The sequence below is a fragment of the Clupea harengus genome, chromosome 10 (assembly GCF_900700415.2).
Source record: "Clupea harengus chromosome 10, Ch_v2.0.2, whole genome shotgun sequence".
NCBI classification, from domain to species: Eukaryota; Metazoa; Chordata; class Actinopteri; order Clupeiformes; family Clupeidae; genus Clupea; species Clupea harengus.
The window spans coordinates 9,796,711-9,817,849 of NC_045161.1; the positions used below are offsets into that span (position 1 = coordinate 9,796,711).

The window sequence follows — 21,139 nt, forward strand, 5'->3', positions numbered from 1 at the left end:
TTCTTATGCTTGAGCTCGCCGTGCTTATGTCTTTTTACTATGCGGTCCTCCACCTGCGTGGTTCCTCTAAGCAGGCTTAGATAGCTAGCTAACACTTTTCCTGAATGAATAAGGATGAACTACAAGTCTTGATTTTTTTGCGTTTACTGTGGTTCCCTTCTGTAATCATTCATACAAGATTGACGTTTTGTAAAACTGGAACAGACAAAAACAAAGACATACTTAAATACCACGTAAAACAATGTGGCACAAAGATAGCATGAATGCGGGAGCTAGCATCGTTTAGCTATTTTCTAGCTGTAAATTCGTGACATTTATAAACGTACATTCAACCTATTTCCAAAGATGGCTAAACGGCATTTATACAACAACAAAACACAATATAATATGCACTTACAGACAAATACTATCCAAAGCTCGCGCGTGGAAGAATACTCTTCGAGGATGACTTCAGCTTAAAGAAAACCAGTGTGTTCTCTCGTGGTACAACTCGATAAATGAAGACCAAGCTTGCGCGTCTTCCCTTGTGTGGGCTGTCCACTAGCAGTATTTACTTATCTCCAGCTACTAAAGCTACTAAATTTAGGTTTACTTACAAGCATTTCTTAGAGAAGGCAGAACATATATATATACACACGAGTACATGTAACATTTATATATTTAGTGTCTCATTTTATTCATTTTGTTATCTAATTATGTATTTATCCAAGTATTTAACCATTCATTTATTTATTTATGTGTTTATTTATTTAGTTAGTTATGGCCCCGCTAATCCTCCATACATACCTGAACATGCAGGGACAAGGACATACCCAAGGCGAGCACCAGAAGGAAGGCTATGAGTACAGCGCTACAAAACAAACACGAAAAGGTAAGCCAAAAAGTAATAAGTAAAAGTTATGCCACTCGCCAGCGAACAAACACCTACCCGGCTAATCAGGAATTCACCTCAACAGGAGAAGGGGTGTGGTTACGGACACCGTAATGAACGCACACAGTGTCTGGTCCTTTTATTTACACTTAGATGGAGACTACCAATGACTAGGCTGATTGGGCTATTTGGGCTGATTGAGAGTAAAAGCAGGGAGTGTAGGTGTAACGACACCACCCTACCACACATGTAAGATATGTCCGAAAATGACCGCAGCCAGTGGACAGTAGAAATGTCATGGGGGGATTACCAGCGCTGGACCACAATCTTTTTGGCCGCAGTGAGGCCTGCAAGCCAAACTTTACGATTTTTTTCCGCAAGGGAAAGCTGGGAGTCATCATTTAATAGGTGCACAGCAGGGTCCATAGGAAACTGAACTCCTGTTACGTCTGTAACAATTTCGATCACCTTTCTCCACAATCTAGATACCTCTGGACACTCCCACATTACATGTAAAAAGGAGCCAAGGGTTCCATGAGGGCAAAAAGAGCAATATGGGTCAGGGGCAAATCCCATCAGATGTCTTATTCTTGGCGTTACATATGCCCTATGGCAGAATTTCAAATGTATATATCTATGATTTTGTATTAATAAGCATAAGGGCGGATTTTGAAAGATTGACCTTATACCCTGACAGGTATCCAAAATGCTCCAGTGTTGTTAAGACGCATGGAAGCGTTTGCTGGACATTTGCCAAATAAACCAATGTATCATCAGCATAAAGTGATATTGAATGTGATGTTGAACCGATTGTAATAGGGGAAATCGTGGAAGAGTTTCTGATAAAGTGTGCCAGGGGTTCTATGGACAAGGTAAAAAGTAAGGGAGACAGGGGGTCCCCCTGTCTTGTGCCCCGTCTTATGTCAAACAACTCTGACATACCTCCCCCGACACACACTCGGGCTGAAGGATTGGCATATAGTGTTTGAATAATTTTCATGAATTTATCACCAAATTTGAATTCTTTCATTGTCCTCCAAAGAAATGGCCATTCCAGGCGATCAAACGCCTTTTCAGCGTCTAGAAAAAGCAGGCCACTGTCAGGTGGTAATTTATGGGATGCACTAAGTATGTGTAATAGCCGACTGCACAAACGTTGTATTAAACACAGGTGTTTCCCCTAGGTTTACAGCTTTGAATTCCTGATTTCGCGGGAGCTTTTCCAAAAAGTTGCGATGAAAGTTGCTGTGTTGTTAGATGTTTGTTGCGATGAAATTGCAGGAGCAAGTGAAAGTTGCGATAAAAAGTTGCAAATTTCCTCTTTGTAATTATAATTGAGTTATTTGTTGAAAAATAACTGATTAATAAACAAACATTAATTCATCAAGAACAAAACCATTGAGAAATGGTCCTCTAAATTACCTCACCAATATGCCAAACAAAAGATTGCCAGGACTACAAAAATGTAGCAAAATAGTCTTTATTTGTCCACAACGAAGTGCACCTGTTGGCATTAGAAAAGGACCATCAGTAAGACTGAATACAATTTTATGAATGTCTCAGCCTTCACATATGTCGAAAAAAACAGCCTGTATGTCACTGTGATCTGTCTCGTCATCTGACGTCCTGCCTGTGTTTCTGCTGTTCTCATTCTATACTTATCAATCTGTTTTGTTGATGTCGTTCAATTTCATATATTAATGTAAAGACCTAGATTAATTGTATTTTCCACAATATTTATCAGTCTAATGCTTTCTACTGACCCATATGTTTCAGACATGTATAAACCTTCCAGCCTGGTGTTTTCTGTCGTTGCTAACATTTTGGCTGTCCTTACAACACACCATGTTTTGTGACAGAGAGGTTGAATACAAATGTGTAATTAGCAAGGATAGGCTTTAATTACAGCTATCCTGATGAGTGAATATATCGAATAGTCAGAGTAGAAGCGTGCCAAACTGGCCTAAAGGGACATGGTGTGAACAGGGTATAACAGGCACATAGACAAATAATATGAAGAAATCAGGGAGAACGGGCTATGAAATGTGTCTGCGTATATCAGCCCGCTCCATTTGCCATTCTGTTCCCAACAAAATCGATTAATCTGTCGGCTATTTTACCGATTAGTCGATTAATCTAAACGATTAATTTTCCTCCAAAAAAATCAAATTGACCATTTATTTTCAGTTCATTTTATTTTGACAACAACAAACTGTATATGTCATTGTATAATACAGCACAAAACAAAAGAACCAGCTTGATTTTCCACAGACTAGAGCCAGAATAGGGCTACGTCTTTAAATCACTTAATACGCCTCCATTTTCCTAGCAACTCGTCATGGTTACGGAAATTTAGCTAAATAGCAAGAGCTATCCTATAGCTAGCTGTTTATCAAATAGCGCCAGCTGCTACTGTCAACAACTTTAACGTTACCCAAGCGATTTAATGTAATATTAATACGAGACACAGTTAATAAATATATTTAATGACTTGAAGTTCAATTTGTTTAGATTTTCTGTGGAGGACCACAGAGCAAGTAAACAATTTGTTTCATATTCGCTGTTGTCTCTGGTCTTTTTAAAAGTAAATTATGTTTTTGTTTTAGCATCCCATAATCCCGTAGACATACAGGGGCGGACTGGGGGGAAAAAGTGGCCCGGGAGTTACTGTCAGACCGGCCCACTCAATACAAGGCGGGGCGTGTATGCAAATCCAGGTGCACGAGAACGTCCGTTCAATTTAAGAATCCTCATCCTCAATCCGCACATCTGAGAACACTTCGGCTGTGTAAGAGCCCATTTTCAGGCGTTCATGAATCAGGCGGAGATATTTTCTGACGTTGGTCTTCCGAAGTCCGTAGGAACACATTTCAGAAGACACTTCAGAACATTTTCGAAAAATAAAGACCATGAGTGTGAATACAGATCGCCAGCAGTAGTATAAATCTCAGTTAGTGATTTTTGATTACTAGAGATATTCGAGTAAATTACACGTGTTCTATGAAGAACAGAATATAGTTGGTCCCGGCAATGTTAGCGGGAGGGCCGTGTCCCCCCCTACCATAAAGTTGTCCCCCCCAACAATCATTGGAAACAAACATTTTTTTGAAAAATATAGTGATATGAAATAAAAATATGACGACACAAGCGGTGCTAACTATAGACGTAAAACAATGTGTTTTTTAAGTGTTGAAAAATCATGTTCCCCCTATTCCTCAAAGTGGGTTGGTTCACATGCTGTTTCCAACGGGCAGGGCTACCGGCAGCTCCGTGTTTCAGTTAATCAGCCCAGTAGCCTACACGGTCAGATTGTCAGACTGGTTCCTCCTCTGTCCCCTGTCGCTGCCGCTATGATACACGATATGTAAAGAGATTTACCTCATTCTCGAACGCAGTAAGAACATGTAAAGAAGAAGTTTTTTTCTAAACTTCATTTACGAAGTTCCAATCGATATGCACAAGTATACATACGTTTATTAATGAATTGGCATGACAACGTGAACGTTTGCCTATAACACACGCATGCCTGTAATTAACACCGTTAAGATAGCTAGCTAGACAGTCTAGGACACTGTCCTGTCAGGGGCAGGTTCATGCTAGTTAATAAACGTAGGTCTACATCTCAGTGCCTCTCCAGATTTGTTAAATAATCTGAAGGTAAATTAATGTCATCTTTTCCTGCGGTCCATTAACTATGCTGGTATTGTAACATGGGGTGGCAGTGGTACAGGGGGTAGAGAAGTCGTATTATAATCAAGCGGTTGCTAGTTCAATTCCCTGTCGAAGTGTCCGTGAGCTGTTTCATAACTTATTTTGAGCATCAAGTTCTCTTGAACTTTGGACATTATTTGTCTGTAAATATTTCGTTTTAGTATATTTAATGCTGTTTAGAGAATTCTAAAATGACTTCGAATTTCTGTTTGTAAATGTGATAAGAGAATTCGGTATTTAGCAGTTTATGCTAGCTCTCGTGAAAGCAATTTTTTCATGTCTCCCCCCCCCCCCGGAATTACTCTCTGAAATTTGACCATGTATTGTCCCCCCCTACAATGAAATGGGATCTCCGCCCCTGGGCACGTAGGCACATATTTCTGAACCTAGACAAACCTTCTGGTCCCCTGGAGCAAATTTTTATTGGACTTTTGGCAAGCCAGAGAAACGCTCTTTAATACACAATCAACCCTGGGATAATTGTCTAATGGGGCAAGCTACTATAACTTACTGCCAAGCAAAACTAACACATAAGAAGCCCTGAGCGAAATTGACATGTTTAGCGTGTTACAAGAGCCAATGTTTGACTTGAGCCCATGAATTGTCACATACAAACTACACTACAGCATATATACATATCACATAGGATCGAAAATAATATTTTACACTTATCTCAGAAAATATTATGCACAACTCTGTTTACACTTCCCTTGAAGAGATGATTATTGTTGATCACCAGCAAGAGCTTATTCCATTAGGTGCTGCGGTGGAAGAAACATGAAGTTCTTATTCACACTTTCCCAGCTGTCACTGACAGAATGTTACGTTGGTCAGTGTTTTGAGGTTCTCTTTAGCCCTTGCTGAGTGTTCACTCCAGGTATGAGCTTGTAGCAGCACACTCCATACTCCGCTTCAACTCCCTGTACTCCCGCCTGGGGAAAAACCTCAAGCTGCTGCAGGCCCTTCTGCCCTGTGGACACCTGCCCAGTGCCAGTTGGCCCCTGATCAAGCATAACCCTTTGAGCGGGCATTGGGCCACCCACACACACTCTACCGCTACTGGGGCCTCTCCGGGGTTCTCTTTGGATGTGCCCATCCCCCTGCAGAATCGGACCTCTGGGTAAGGTCTGTGCTTCCACAAAAAATTGAGACCCATGCACAACCTGAGCCTTAGTAGAACCTCGCTGCATGGTGTCTAGCTGGATTTCCCCTCCCTGCCTCATGCCTCCGTCCACAAGCAGCACTGGAGAGCCGCACGTGTTGGCTGCATGCAGAGGCTGGCTGGTGAAAGGGGATCCGGGCCTGTGCTTCAGTGTCTGCCCTTTGTTCATCAGAAACATGGTCGGAGATCCAGGACTGTGCTGCTGATCCCCCTGCACCTCTACCATCTGCCCTCCCTGTACCAGCCCGTCTCCTTGATGGACCAACCCCCCTGTGGCTGCCTGGCCGCTGCTCACCAGGAACAGGCCTGTAGACTCCTGAGATCCAGGAACATGTTGACCATTTTGTATTAGCATCCCCTGAGCCCCTTGAACATGCCCGCCCTGCTGCAGTACTAGACCTCCCCCCTGCACTAGACCTCCTCCCTGCACTAGACCTCCTCCCTGCACTAGACCTCCTCCCTGCACTAGACCTCCTCCTTGCAGCAGCACCCTCTCTGTGGCTGTCTGGCTCCCGTTCACCAGGATCACTCCCTGACCCAGACCAACTGGGGGCCTCTCGGCCAGCAGCACTGTGCTCTGAACCTGCGGCTCCACCATGTAGTACAGGGGCTGCTGCTGCACCAACACAGTCTGGGTGGGCATGGCCATGGTCTCGCACAGTTGCATCCTGGGAAGTGGGGGTGGGCTGTGTTCCTCCACAAAGCTGACGCTCCTCTCCATGCGCACAGGTGGTGCCTCGTGGTTGCTGATTTTTGAGGACCTGGACTCCCTTGTCTGTTTTTTAACATCGGTTGTCATGATGATTCTGGTGTCCATTTCTGACATGGGAGGTGTGATCTGATGGTCCATTCTTGGGCTTGTGACTTTGGAGTATCCACAGATCTGGGCGAGGGTGGCGAACTTTGACCCCAAGTCGTTGAGAAACTGGAGGTCATCCTCAGACTCTAGGAGGCTGCAGCAGCCCACAGAGTTAGCGGGGGATCCCCGTCCCTCGCATTCATACACCAACAGATTGTCCCTCGGACAAGAAGTCACTGCTGTGTGCTCTGCTTTCTGTAAAACAAAAAGGAAGACCTCATTATAGACAAATGCACAGAGACACATGCGCACATTCACACACACACACACACACACACACACACAAACACACCTGTGAGAAGTAATGGTCCAGAAATGTGTCTGGTAGTGCCATGAATGAGAGCTGATCCTCCTCTCTCATCTCTGGCAGATCTGAAGTATAATCCCAATGGGCACTGGAGTCCATGTTCCCCATATCTGGCTCATTATAGTCATAAAAGCCTCCGAATGCATTCTCCTGCATCTGCCTGCTCACCATGGTGGTGGTAGCCATGTTTGCGGAAGCAGTAACTGGAATTACTTTGGAGATTAGTACCGGAACACTCATCAGAGGAACCTCCTGCTCAGGAAACACACACACCCACAAACCAAGTTGGGTTATTTGGTTGTTGTGATGCACTTTGACCTGACACTAAACTGCTAGCCATCATTCTGCTTCGGCAGACATAGTAATGTAATGCCATCTTTACCGATCATGAATTCCAGTCAGTGTCTTTTTGTGTGTGTAATTGGTGTGCGATTACCCGGTCCTCTCCCTTTCCTTCGGTGTGATAGGAGATTAGATGAGCCTTGGCGTCGAAGGGCAGGTCAGTGAAGCCTCCTGCAAGCCCACTGGCTCCTCCACAGGAGCAGAACAAAGCCATCAGTGGGACCACTAGTTGTTTACAAACACACACACACAAACACAAACACACATTTTATTTTATAGTGGTTGTAACACACATAAACATAACAACATATAGTCAAACAGTACACGACAGCCAAACTTCATTAATAGGCATGTTTCTAATGGGGAATTTCATTAATGGCTGTTGTGTCCACTTGGACTGGTGTTATATAGTGGCATGTACATGTAAGAGAATCATTGTTTCACTACATTTAAGAAAGTAATTAACACATGTTAGTAAGTTTTGCAGGCATAGTTGTCATGAAAGATGTTTGGGAATAAGACACACACACACACACACACACACACACACACACACACACACACACACACACAGCATGAGGTGGTGAGTGTACTCACACAGGAGTGCGAGGAGGCCTAACAGCATCCCTCCCACTGCGGCTCCTCCCAGTTGGGATGACTTCTTGCTGGTTGTAACCCCTGACTGCACCTCTTCCGGAGCACAGGAAGTCAAGCCCCCTTGGCAGGTGCACACCTCCAATTTGAGGACCTGTCTGTCAGGACAGGCCAACCCCTGCTGGTCTCGTATCTCAAACGTGACCTCATAGAGGCCAGGCCAAAGACCATCTTCAGCCCACAGCGCTGCTGAAGCATCTACACAGAGAGAGAGAGAGAGAGAGAGAGAGAGAGAGAGAGAGACCAGAGATTAGTGCATCCCCCTATATATGATATCACTTTTTTTTACACACATCTGCCTGGTCTCTGCACATTTCCCCCTATTTACATCCAAAGTTACTAACTTCAAAACTTTTTTTTTTTTTAAATAAAAAACAAAATCCAAGTGATTGAACTTTACAGACAGTGACCTTGGTATTGTTATTAATAAGCCCCCCATAATGGTAATAATAATAATAATAATAATAACAATAATGATACAAAAAAACGAAAGAGAGATGCACTTAAATTCTATACTTGAACTCTGGGATTCTAAATTGGAATCCCCCCAACTCAAATTAAAACTATCAAAAAATCAAAGCTGGAATTTTATGTTGAGAGATTGCTGATGACACTAAGAATGCAAATTTGTGCAGTATTGAGCAGTTTCACATTGTATCCCCACACTGTCAACCACTAAGCGTTGCTCACCTCCGGTCTGCTGAAGCCTCCACTTCACCCCCACACCCTCATCCAGCAGCGTGAACTCAAGCGGCGGACCGTTAGGGTCTCCATCCAAATCCTCTGCTGTCACATTCACCACCTTCACAATAAGATCTCAGTTACTGTAAAATAGATCATCAGTGGATGTGCCACTTTTGTCTTTTTGCCAAAATTACACTGAAATTAATAGTTTTATGGTATGGCTAATGAAACCTTGCGATTTTCATTATTGTTGGTCAGCTGTTGGCGCGCGCGCACACCTGGAAGAAAGTGTCCCTCACTTGGGGTTGAGGAAGTTGTTCTTTTTCGTTTTAATAAAATGTTAAACTGGCAGAAACAAACTTTTTTTCTCGGGGGGGGGGGGGGGGGGGGGGGCATCATAAAGGACTTATGCTTAGGGCACCAAAATGGCTAGCAGCGGCACTGCTGAGGTGTCACAAATCTGTCCTGCTATGGTGAACTGGAGTGTCACTGCACCCTCACCTTAGTGTCACTGCACAGGTACTGCACGTGGCTGGTGAGCGTGGGGCAGTTGTCATTAGTGTCCTCCACATGCACTGCAATGGTCCCCGTGGCTGTCTGGGTGGGCATGCCTGTAAGGTAGTGGGACAAAATAATTCTGCTTCCGGACACATACATTCAAATATACAAACCAACGCTAAAATAACAAGGCTATAACCTTTAGACAGTCAGCATACAATAGCTTTCAGCATGCACTGACTGGACAGTTTTATAATACAAACCTATTTTAACAGCCTGTGCCTTTGACCTGCTCTGTCTCTGTGCTTGAGACTTTAATTTAAACTAAAGTAAAGCGCAAGAGGATGTCCTCTTACTCTGAATATTTGGTTGTTGGTGCTGCTCTGACGTTGACACTTCAATTCAATGACAAACATAGGCACAGACACACTCTTAAAATTATCTTTTTTTAATTTTTAACTGTTGGAAAACATAAAGGTGAGGACAGCAATGAAAGCCACTTTGGCACTGACTAGACTAAGCAAATGAAGGAAACACTGACCATTTGTCATACAGAGAATCTTGGCCAGGTAGGTCCCATTCACCACATACGGAGACTCCCGGTCTGGCATCTTATTGAGTGTGATTTCAGCTGTCTCCTCATCAATGGTGAACCAGTTTCCAGGGTCATAACCTTTTGCATACCTATCACATTTCAAGTGAAATTAATCTTACATCAGCCTGTAGCTTTCAAGTAGGAAATATGAAATCAACTGATTTGTGGGCTTTGTTCATAAAGCAAACGATGTCTGAGGTAATGAATGTAGACACCTGGTATACTTTTTCATAATAAAACGGTGCATTGTGGTGAAAATCAAGTGGGGGAAGTCCTGACCTGACATCCTGGGCCTGTTCTCCTGTATCTCCATCCGTGGCAGGAAAGGTGCCAATGACCTTGGGGATGGAAAGTTGTCCTTTGCCCTCTGGGAGGGAGATGGGCTTGGTGCTTGGGCGGTAGACTGGCCCATCTGGTTTGTTGTTCACACTGATCTTCACTGGGTACCTTTTATACTTTGAAGAAATGCTCCAAGTCCCTCCAGTCCCTCCTCCTCCACCAGGCCCTCCTGCTCCTCCTCCTCCACCAGGCCGTCCTGCTCCTCCTCCTCCACCAGGCCCTCCTGTCCCTCCTCCTCCACCAGGCCTTCCTGCCCCTCCTCCTCCACCAGGCCCACCTGCCCCTCCTCCTCCACCAGGCCCTCCTGTCCCTCCTCCTCCACCAGGCCCTCCTGCCCCTCCTCCTCCACCAGGCCCTCCTGTTCCTCCTCCTCCACCTGTCCCTCCTCCACCCCCACCACCACCTCCTCCTCCTCCTCCTCCACCCCCACCACCCCCTCCTCCTCCTCCTCCATCACCACCACCACCGGCACCATCAGAGCCTGCTGCATCTCCTGGTACCCTGGCTCCTTCAGGTGCTTGATTCATCACCACAACCCCCAGGTTCAGGTTAGGAACTGCCTCAAAATCAACAGGCTGCAAGTTTAAGAAAGGGAGCAGAGCCTCACATGAGTGTCATCAATCTTGAAGAACATGGAAGGCTATCAATCAATAATAGTATTGTGGGTAAGGTCTTATTTTATTATTTCCTTCTGCAGTGCACCCACATCTAATTTCTCAAACCTTAAAATATTGCAACCAAAGTTGTAGGTCTTTGACACAAGATAGTACTCCACTGTTACAGAAAAAACTGAGACAGCATCTGGCTGGCGAGACTGACATACCTTCTTAAGCATCAGCACACCCTCGTTAGTCCTGGGGTCGGTGTAAACGCTGAAGTAGTCATCCTCATTTCCCGACACAATGTGAAACACAGCTCGCGAATTGTCTGATCCTTTAAGGTCATCATCCAAAGTTTTGAAGCGCAATACCTCGACATCTGCCAAATTCTCATCAATACTTACTGAAAACTGAAAAACAGGAGTTGCACCAAAGAAAAATAATAAACATTTTCTGTATGTTTACTTTACCAATATGACATATTATTTACCAGCATGTATTCTACATTCCAGAATCAGAAATGGCTTTATTACCAAATACCTTGTGCAAGGTTGCGTTAATATTACGCACTAGCAAAATGAAACGTTAGTTGTTTAAAGGAGTTAATTTAAGTTGTTTGATGATGGCACTCTCACCTCATCCTTTTCCAGTTTGGGGACTATGTCGTTGACGTCCAAGATGTGCACCATCATAGTGGATGTTCCTGTCAGTCCCCCTGGCTCACCTCCCATGTCTGCTGCCTGGACAGTGAGGATGTAGGAGCTGGTTTTCTGTGGAAGGGAAGACGAGCATCACAGTGATGATCCCAGGAAGATATTACAGCAATCCACAGATAAATATATACAAGCAACATCAGGTTTATGTTAAATTTTGCTTGGATTTTATGTTTTGGATTTCTGTGTTTTAGTTATACGTCTTATTGTGTTATATGTCATGTTACAAGTATTTACGAAATATGACTTCTGGACCCTGATGAAATGCTAACCAACCCAATGTTATAATTTTAACATGATCATGCTTTAAAAAACTAGTTAAAGAAATAAAAAGGAACTACTATTGAAGGCAATTTCTCCTAATTGCATTAGATTGAATTATTTTGGAGTTCCAAAAGTACAGATATCCTCTATAAAATTCTGGTAGAATGTTGAATTCTCAGAGAGAGAGAGAGAGAGAGAGAGAGAGATAGAGAGAGAGTGTGTGTACCTCTCTGTCAAGTTCAGACTGGACATAAATCTTGCCAGTGGCTTTATCAGCACGGAAATGTATCTTGCCATCCTCTGGCTCCTGCTTCACCACGCTGTAGGCGATAGCCACGTGAGCGGTTCCTGGCTCATCCGCATCCATTGCATGCACTTGCGCCACGAATGTTCCTACAGAAAGGAATAAAGCATGAAACCCATCTGGTGTTGCCTGTGGATAGTCACTTTCATAGTCTATGACATTTATAGTCTACACTCTGTCTTCTGAGGTTTGTCTGAAGTGATTGCACATTGTTTTCACATTCCTCCTATGAGAGGAATGCCGTTTTTGCCGTTTGGCTCCTGCCCCACTCACTCTCCTGTACCCCCTCCCTTCTCTTCTCCCCTTCTCTTGGGTACAGGCCAGGTATGCTATAGCTTTCCCTTCGGATCTACTTTGTATTGTGGTAAGCTAGCGTTAAAGACTGCACAGCGAGACAGAGATCTCAGTTCCCTATCGCAGTGGACGGCGATATAACATATGGGACGTGACGTAGTCACGGAACCAATTGAAGCACTATTCACTCACGCCGGAAGGCTGAGATGCGTCCAATCACTCTCCAGAGCCCGCCCCCTCTGGAGCGCATAAATACCTGTGATGGACAAGCATCATCCTCTTTCATATCTTCACTTGAAGTGAACCGCTCCAAGTGATTTCGCTACACACAATTCAACTCAGTAAATTATTTCTCTTGCTTAACTATGCGAGCTACTCTCTCCATTGAGTTGGTGAGTTGTGGATTACGTCCCCTCACAAGCTCGGAGTGCTGCGAATTTGGCTTTAGCCTGAGAAGTTCGAGTTGCTATCTCTAGCTGCTTGCTGGCTAGCTCTCTGACTAGCTTGCTAGCTTCCTGCTACTCAACGGGTTCGTTTTGATAGTTTTGTACTCGTGCTAACCTTTTCTCTCGTTACAGACATGCCGAGACAGGCGTACCCTGACTGCGGGCACGGCAGGGATAAAAGGGACAGACACCGCCGGTGCGTCGTCTGCCTGGGGAAGGACCGCGCAGTGGCGGTGGCGAACGGCGAGGACCCTCCCTCCGACATCTGCGCCAGCATGACTGGCGAGAGTTACCCAGTTAGCTCACTAGCTGGCTATTCCACTGACTACCCTGCGAACTAGCTTGCTGCCTGACGGCTGTCACTGTTGGGAAGGTAACGAACTATGTCTTACTGCCGTCACTGGCTTTAGTGCTGCGAGTTAAGGCTTATAGACTTAAAAAAGTTTTGAGTTAGCTACCTAGCTTGTTAGCTCATTAGCTGGCTAGTCCACTGACTACCCTGCTAGCTAGCTTGCCGTCGACGGCTGTCACCGTTGGGAAGGTTAACGAACTCGTTCTGTACTAATTTTTCTCTCGTTCCAGTGCCTTAGCAGGCTAAACGCCGGGGGCGGTTTTTCCTACAGGCGGTATAGGCGGTCGCCTAGGGCGCCACTCAGAGGGGGGCGCAAAAAACTGCGCCCAGCAAAAAAAGCCAAAAGCCATCCGGGGCGCGATTTAAGAAGAAAAGAAAGAAAGAAGAAGAGAAACGTGTCAAGGAGAAAGGTAAATCCTTAAATCCTGTTCTTAGCCTAGAATTAATTCCAGATAAGAAAACGTTCATGAATGCGTAAATTGCCCCGGGCACTTTAGTGGAGTTAAGAAGAAAAGATGTGCCTTATCATTGAAAGTTTTCCTACTCCCTGTCACATAGTTCTTTAAGGATTTTACAGAGCGTATATCAAAAATGATGTGTCCATTGAAAATTGAAAAATTGAAAAAGTATGTCAGGCTGTTCAAATAAACCAAAATGCGTAATAACTACATAATTGCCAATTTTGTTCACCCCGGGGTAGATTGATGGCTTAAAATGAGTGAATAATATGTGCCACAAGTGACCCAGACCTTCTAAGATTGTTGTTTGCCAGCCATCAACAGAACAGAAGACTAAAAAAACATTATTTGCAGCTGATTGGGAAGATGAGCGAGCTAGTGAATGTGACATGTGTGTGTGTGCGTTGAACAGGGGAGCGTGGCTGGAGCGGAGTTCAGCACAGACGTGACATTTTCTCAGTGATTTTGTTCTTTAATTAATGTTTGCTCATCGTTGCGATCGTTGTTGTGATCATTTCAAAGAAATTCAGTCTTACAGTCTGTAAGTTGCAATGCCGTTTTAGCGAAAAATCGGTTGGAAAAATTTAAGTTTTTTAATTTTTTCGGGGTGGGGGCGCCAGGAGTGAAGCTTGCCTAGAGCGCCAAATGTGCTAGGGCCGGCCCTGGCTAAACGCCTCACTGGGACCGCAGGGATGCGAGACAGCCGACGCCTGCTCAAACTGGGGAGACTCTCCCAGCTGAGCAGTGCACACCGTCGGCAACAGGTAGCGGAGAGTCCGGTAGCCGCTTAACTGCTGCAGCCACCCCCGCTGCACCATCCCACTCCTTCACCCTCCCTCCTGGTAGCAGCACACCACGAGGCAGTGAAGCTCCCTCACTGCTTTCCAACCATTCCTTTCCAGATGTGGATTTCGGGCTGGAGACGGAGAGCCTGCTGGACGACAGCGAGAGGGACGTGTGAGTGGTCGACGACACTGAAATGGGCTAGACCGCGGGCACCCTCTCCCCCGGTCTCATCCATGACCCTGAGTCAGCAGCTACTTGGCGTACCACTGAGGGCAGCTGGCCGGCTAGGTCTCCTCCTCCACCCAGTGCGCAATCATCACTGCTGGATGGGGAGTACTACAGTGGCCCTCCTGTGTTAGCCCCCACCGGTCGTAACCCCAGGTGTTTTCAAAGCAACTGGATACTGTTTTTTAGCTTCACAGAACAATTCACATACATTCATACAATGTTTTCGCGTAAACATGTGTTTGTAGTTGTGGATGAAGAGGAGACACACCTTCTGGGCTATCCTCATAGATGCTGACAGTTGGCAGTTGTGGTAAAACTGGAGCATTGTCATTCTGGTCCTGTACCTTTATATTTACTGCTATGGGGGCCTCTGCCAGGGAATCATTATGTTTGAACTTTGCATAACCAGTCATCTGTAATACACACACACACACACACACAAAGTTAGAAACACATCCTCAAAGCAATTTTAACATCGATTAGAGAATTGTTAAGATAGGGTGAGTATATTTCCAAAGATTAGTGTAAGTCTGACCGTAAGGTGAATGTGTGTTGATGAGTATGTGTATATTATACAGATGTGTAAATCTCACTCACATTGTATTCTGACTGCTGCTCTCGGTCCAGAATAGCGGTAATCTTGACTAGGCCGTCTTTGTTGACTATGAATAGGTTTACCGGGTTCTCGTCTGCCCCAGGCCCTTTCAGGAAGTAGACCACAGGGAGTCCATCATCCCGGTCTGATCGGATCTGTTTGGACAACCATGGCAACATCATTTCACCAGCACTATACTGTCTTATGCATAGTGCATGATTGCAAAGCATCCATGATACTTTAATTATACACATTACAACAATAAAAAACATCAGTGGTATGTGTGGACTAGCTATCTTTTATTAATAGACACTTTTACCATATTATGATGATCCTTTAGGATTATTTCTGTACAGGTCACCAACATTTCTTACTTTGGCCACAAAATCCAGGTGTCTGTGATCTTCATTCTCAGTCAGGAGCTTAGGACTGATGATCCATTCTCTCTTCTGTCTTTTCCGTTGAGAGTTTCGTCTCTGTCTTGCCCCCTCAGACAAGGCCTGCACACACACACACATACACACACACACACGTACACGTACACGTACACACACAGACACAGACACAGACACACACACACACAGACATATGTATATAAGCAACAATATCAGCAGTAGTAGTAGTGGTGGAGCAGTCTTTTAGTGTCGATAATATACTAATGGCCTCCCTTTAGGCTACGTTGAAAGGGCAGGCCCTCAAACCTTGACTTTGTTTTCAGAGCTAAGTCTGTGAAACTTTGGAGCAGTTACACAAGAATATCAAGTTTTGTGTGATGTGCATAGGAGAAAGAAAGAAAGCAAGAGACAAATGAGAAATGGAATGTCTCTCTATAAATGCAGGTGCACTTATTTTCCACTAGGGAGTAAAAAGATGTTCCAAACAAGGGTGTCATACCACAATACCATAATTAGGTCTGCGTGAAAGCAACTTCTAACAACCCAACCACAAGAAGTTGCCAAGGCAAATCCAACCACCAGTATGAATCCCTGAGGGGAAATAACTGTATACTGTGAACAAAGGGCCATAGAGGTGTAGTGTTTCAGCTGAGCCGGTAAACTGGATATGGATCATTATGTCATGTCTGAATCCGGTTCTGCCTTTCCAAAATTAACATACCTTGAGCATCTTCATTGTCTGAGCAAAACAATTAATTTAATGCCAAATGGAATATACTTTGAAACTGACTACGGTGGTATGTAAAGTGTTAGGTTGGACCAGTATTAAAACTACTAACCTCGACCCTTTGGTCATGCCGGGAAACATCAAACTGAGGCTTTGGCGTTGGTGATAGGCCAAAGCCGAAGTTTGATATTTCCCTGCATGACCGAATTATCGAGGTTAGTAAGTTGTTTATTATATGGCATTTTTTCGTTTTAAGTGTTTTCAGGTCACATGTTGTTTTTCTTGCAGTGTTTGCACTTTTCTGCTCTTTTAGAAAGTTCTCAATTTCCTCCTGGCTGTTGTTGTTGTTGTTTTCATTTTTGTCATCTCCACCTCCAGTTGTAACTATTTCTTGTTCATCTGGATAGTAAAACTCACTATCAGAGTGTTCCCTTTCGCTCATTTTGTCAATGACAAGAAATGGTCCTTGTAAATAGAAAAATAGTTTTGTTGAGCTCTCAAGTCTTCTCAAGAAGTCACGCAATTCCGTATTGACTGAGTGGGCGATACGCAGGAGGCATGACTACACATTAGCCAATCAGAACGCTCGTACTATCTTTGCCATATAATATAATACAGTATAGTATTATCTAATGCAATCAATGTATCATTATTTTTCTCCCTGCAAAATGCTATTACTGTAAAGTAAAAAGTAAAAATCTCTTGATGGCGGAAAAGTGTCCAGCCAAAATGTCCAGCAAGAATATTTATACACGGCACATAAGGTATCCGTTACAAGCACATTTGAGAACAGCGTAGCGTTAACAGCAAAATAGCCAATGGAATAGCCAACAAATGGCTCTTAACCCTCAAAAGGACGCATTTTCACTCCTGATTTGTGAGTGTAGCAAGCTGTACTCTTTTAGACAATACTGGTGCAGTTACCCACATTGTAGCCATGTCAAGCATGCCCAGTGAAATTAATACTGCATTTCAAATTATCGCAAGCTGCACATAAACACTTGACGTGATTGATGAACACTTGATTTCACGTCAGCATCAGCAGACTTGAAGGCAATGAAAAATAGGAGAAAATAAATGATTGCCTACTGATTTAGAATTAGTGCAATGTAGCCCTTTTATAGGTGTAACACTTTGAGACATATCTGGGCTTAAAAGAGGCTCAGACTCATCACGAAAAAAAACCCAATAATAACAATACAAATATTAAAACAATAAACACCCCTTATCTTTGGCAACATTTGTCTGAAGGGTGCCCATTCTCCGAAAGTTCTCTAACCCCTCAAGCCTGTATTAGGAGAATATTTGTACAAGAACATTCTATCTGACAGACTGACTGACTGTCAGTCATTGCCATCTGGCCCATACCTATGTTTAAAACAAGCACAATCATGCTGTAATCTTGAGTCAGGTTCCTTGGAAAGGGCCATGCTCCAGTTCACAACCAGCTAACAGCTTTTTTCTTGAATGAAAAAGGTTGCTTTTGAATCCGCACATTCCTAAAATAGCTCAGAGACATGTTTTAGCAACTTTGGAAATTAGAATGCTAAAGTATCCTCGTGTGGACACCTTGACTTGGGGAAAGTAATAGGCAAAGAAGCTTAAAACAAAACCTTGGCAACCTTGGCCAAAAATACATTAGGTAGCAAGGTGTCATGCAGTTAGACATCAGATGCAAATGATGAGTGATATTAAACCATTAACCGTAGACGTCAGCATTGCTACTTGTCCCTATGGTCCTGTAAGCAAATGTAGGAACCACCACCAGATTATCAATTAACAATTTATTGTAATGTCAGGAATAAGCAGGTCAAATTCAAACTCAAAGAAGTCTGGGAAACACAATGACCAAGAAAATGATCAAGAAAAAAACCCACAAAGATTGCGTATTTTTTATTTCTCATATTTTGTCACTTCTCTTAAATACCCAGCCGGAACAATGAATTAAATTGAATGCCAAATAGAAATTTGAATGGAGATAGGCAGGGATAAAAGTAACTTGAAAGGAGTAGATTGTATGTGTCTATGCCATCTATATATAAGTTCTTGTAGAAAAAAAGTTTATGACCCCGAAAGCTAATAAAAGATACATACATCTAAAAATAGACATATATCACTCATTGTTATGGCAGCTTCTTAACTTGTCCTGGAAGAAAAACATAGCCAGCTCTTCACCTGAAGCGTTTCAGGGAAATTTGTGTGAATAACCACACGGCAAAAATTCAGCTTTTAAAAAAAAGAAAAAAGAAAATAATAAAATTGGGGATATATTACTTAAAATAAGCAAAATTATTTGCCAACAGAACAGGAAAATTTGAGCCCAAATATGTCTTTAAATAAGTGCGGCCAGACTAAATACTCTGACTTTGACCAAGCAGTTTTGTACTTGTCAGTGGTCAGTGGTGATCAAACTAGTTTCAAGCATTAATAGAATAAAAGCAGCAATAAGGAGTTCTGTTCCAAAACTAGCACGCTAACTACCTAAAAGGAACGCTAACTACCTAAAAGGCATGCAATAACTGCAATTTTATGCTGTGAAAGCTTTTCTTCCTTTTTTTCCTGTTTGCCAGGAAACAGAACTACATAGTGCATATCCTGGATGGCTAGTGGGAAAGACACAGGTGTATCTGTCCTTCACATGAGCATATGCTATCAAAATGAATTTGAGGATGGTACCAAAACTAGTTGCCTAAAAAACCATAACTCAAAAAGTGTCAAATTGTTGCATAGTGTTACTGTAACTTTCTCAGAACCAGTAATATAATCTCAGTAACAAGTTACAATACCTTATATTAAGGACTGAAGCGCTTGAAGCAAGTGAAATGCTCTACATAAAAAAATGCCCGGTAGGAAGAAATATCTTGTCAGACCAAAAACAGGCATATATTGCCTTGATTTAAAATATTTCATCTTAGTTTCATAATTACAAAGATTTCAATTTTTGTCAATCTTCTACCACCTAACATGCTGCTTCCCAGTCACACCCTCAAAACCATCAGTCCCTGCTCAGCATTTACAACTCAGAACCTACCAATTAGTCCATAATGGGATACGGCTACTCACCACAAGAGCCAGTCCAGTCAGTAAGAGCAGATTCCTGAAGGCCATCCCAATGTAAGGCTAGACCAGTGGCAGATGGGGGAGATTTCTGTTTTCAGACCAGTGCTCTCTCTCTCTCTCTTGCTCTATTCCTCTATATAATCTGCTGCTCTGTCCTCTTTCAGTTTATCTCCTGAGCACTGAGTCCTCTGAAGTGCAATACTGCTCAAGCTCTTCTTTCCTCCCAATTCTATCCTTCTGTCTTGGTGTCTGTCTAACTTCCTCCTTTTGACTCTCTCTGGGTGCTGTACACTCCATTGGCTCCTCCCCTAACCATTGTTGGCCATGCCCCTTAATTGAGACCTGTGATTATGAGAAAAAAACAGGTCAGAAAACACAAAGCTAACAAAGCTGGGAATAGGACACAGAGGGCGTGTGTATTTGGGGGGTGGAAGTCGGAGGGTATGAGACTAATTTGACTACATTTATAGATATTGAATTTCAACAGCATATGCCTATTTATAATATGCATATAAAACAGTAATTTCTCACCTGAAGTATGCAAAGAAATACATGGTAAGTGGCCATGAGAAAGAACTTTGAAGACCTGGGAAACTGAGAAGCATGAAAGCTTACAATTGCGTTTAGGAAGTTTTATTCAGCCAATTCAACAGTCAGATGTAATGAGTCCTCTGTCAGACTGAGTCAACGTTGTGGCCTCAGGTCATGATTGGGTAACTTACATGCCTGGATTACTTGGTGAATACATGTGAAGCCTTTTGTGTTTTTTTTGTGGTTCGCTCGGATCGTCTGGTTACCACCCTCCCACCTTTAATGAGTGAATGCATTCTCATTACAATAATTATGTATAAGAATAATAAATTACTGCTCATTCAGTTCAAACACTTGGTAAAATGGCTTTAGTGTTGAAAAGAAGACCAGACCAGACCAGATCAGAGAACTGCAAACATTGTAATCTAATTTCAATAGAGTTTTGAAAAAGCTAAACAATAAAAATGGCCTTTAGGGTTCCTTATTGCTTGACTTAACATCTTGTTCTGTGTGTAACTGAAATCAGTCTTTGAGAGTAGAATTCAGCGACGCCAGCATTCAGTTGATATGTACCAAGTACATATGAGTATAATGAAGAAATATTGTAGAAATATGTTTGAAAACATTTTGTTAATAATTTACATGGTTTCGAATGTAGCGTCCATGTTGAAAAGCACACTATACAAGAACATGACCGGTTAACAAGACATGATACAGAACATCTGAAAAACATTTAAGTGCTGTGTCAGTTTAGAGTGTTCACGGTGTCCCTGTTTGTAAATGCAAATGCTCCTGTTAAGTGCATGTGCATGCATGTGGTGGTTTGATGGGACACAACAGCATTATTGACTAGCCTTTAAATAGACTCCATCTATGTACCTAATTCTTTGCTGATTACAGTGTGCCATTATATCGATGGTCCCCTCCTCCTCAACCCGGGAAGGATCTGCGAAGGTCACTACATACCCCAAACAGGACTGAGAATGGAGCTTACGCCATAGAGCAAATACTATTTGTACCATCCCTTCGTGGAGTAAATTATGAAGTTCATTCCTGTCTCCTGAGTCTTAAGGGAAGAAATATGATTCACAACAGAAAGGAATGTAAGTGACATTTAGTGATTTAATTGTCTGGGCGTTGTTTTTGAACCATGTACTTTGAACATGGGATTAAACTGTGCCCTGAACAATAATTGAATGTGTTATTAACTAAATTCTATTAAAGAAATAGAAGAAGTTGAACAGGTTTGTGTGTGACTACATGGGTGGTCGTGAGTATCTTTGCACACATTATTTTAAAGGGGTGATCTTCCAATTAGACTGTAATCATGACAAACGTGAAGCTGGTTGAACCAGGTTATATATT

At 43.1% G+C, this 21,139-nt stretch overlaps 1 protein-coding gene across 1 annotated transcript; it reads right to left on the reverse strand.

Annotated features, from left to right (window-relative positions):
• Positions 1 to 5,412: 5,412 nt before the first annotated feature.
• Positions 5,413 to 20,929, reverse strand: LOC116222084 (desmoglein-2-like). The gene is made up of 16 exons (XM_031574839.2): positions 19,247 to 20,929; positions 15,436 to 15,561; positions 15,064 to 15,216; positions 14,735 to 14,879; positions 11,825 to 11,991; positions 11,257 to 11,391; positions 10,846 to 11,031; positions 10,472 to 10,597; positions 9,963 to 10,225; positions 9,630 to 9,772; positions 9,092 to 9,201; positions 8,597 to 8,708; positions 7,850 to 8,104; positions 7,347 to 7,477; positions 6,896 to 7,162; positions 5,413 to 6,798 (listed from the first exon to the last, which is right to left on the reverse strand). The coding sequence occupies exons 1-16, from the start codon at positions 19,289 to 19,291 to the stop codon at positions 5,413 to 5,415; spliced, it is 3,750 nt and encodes a 1,249-aa protein (XP_031430699.1). The 5' UTR covers positions 19,292 to 20,929.
• Positions 20,930 to 21,139: the final 210 nt, after the last annotated feature.

What these genes read in the sequence shown, in the direction of transcription:
- LOC116222084 (XM_031574839.2), bottom strand. Translation starts at nt 19,291, where the DNA reads ATGGCCTTCAGGAATCTGCTCTTACTGACTGGACTGGCTCTTGTG. An exon ending in ACCTGGATTTTGTGGCCAAA is followed by an intron (nt 15,217 to 15,435) that starts GTAAGAAATGTT and finishes TTGTCCAAACAG; the next exon opens with ATCCGATCAGACCGGGATGA. An exon ending in GTGTGCTGATGCTTAAGAAG is followed by an intron (nt 10,598 to 10,845) that starts GTATGTCAGTCT and finishes TTAAACTTGCAG; the next exon opens with CCTGTTGATTTTGAGGCAGT.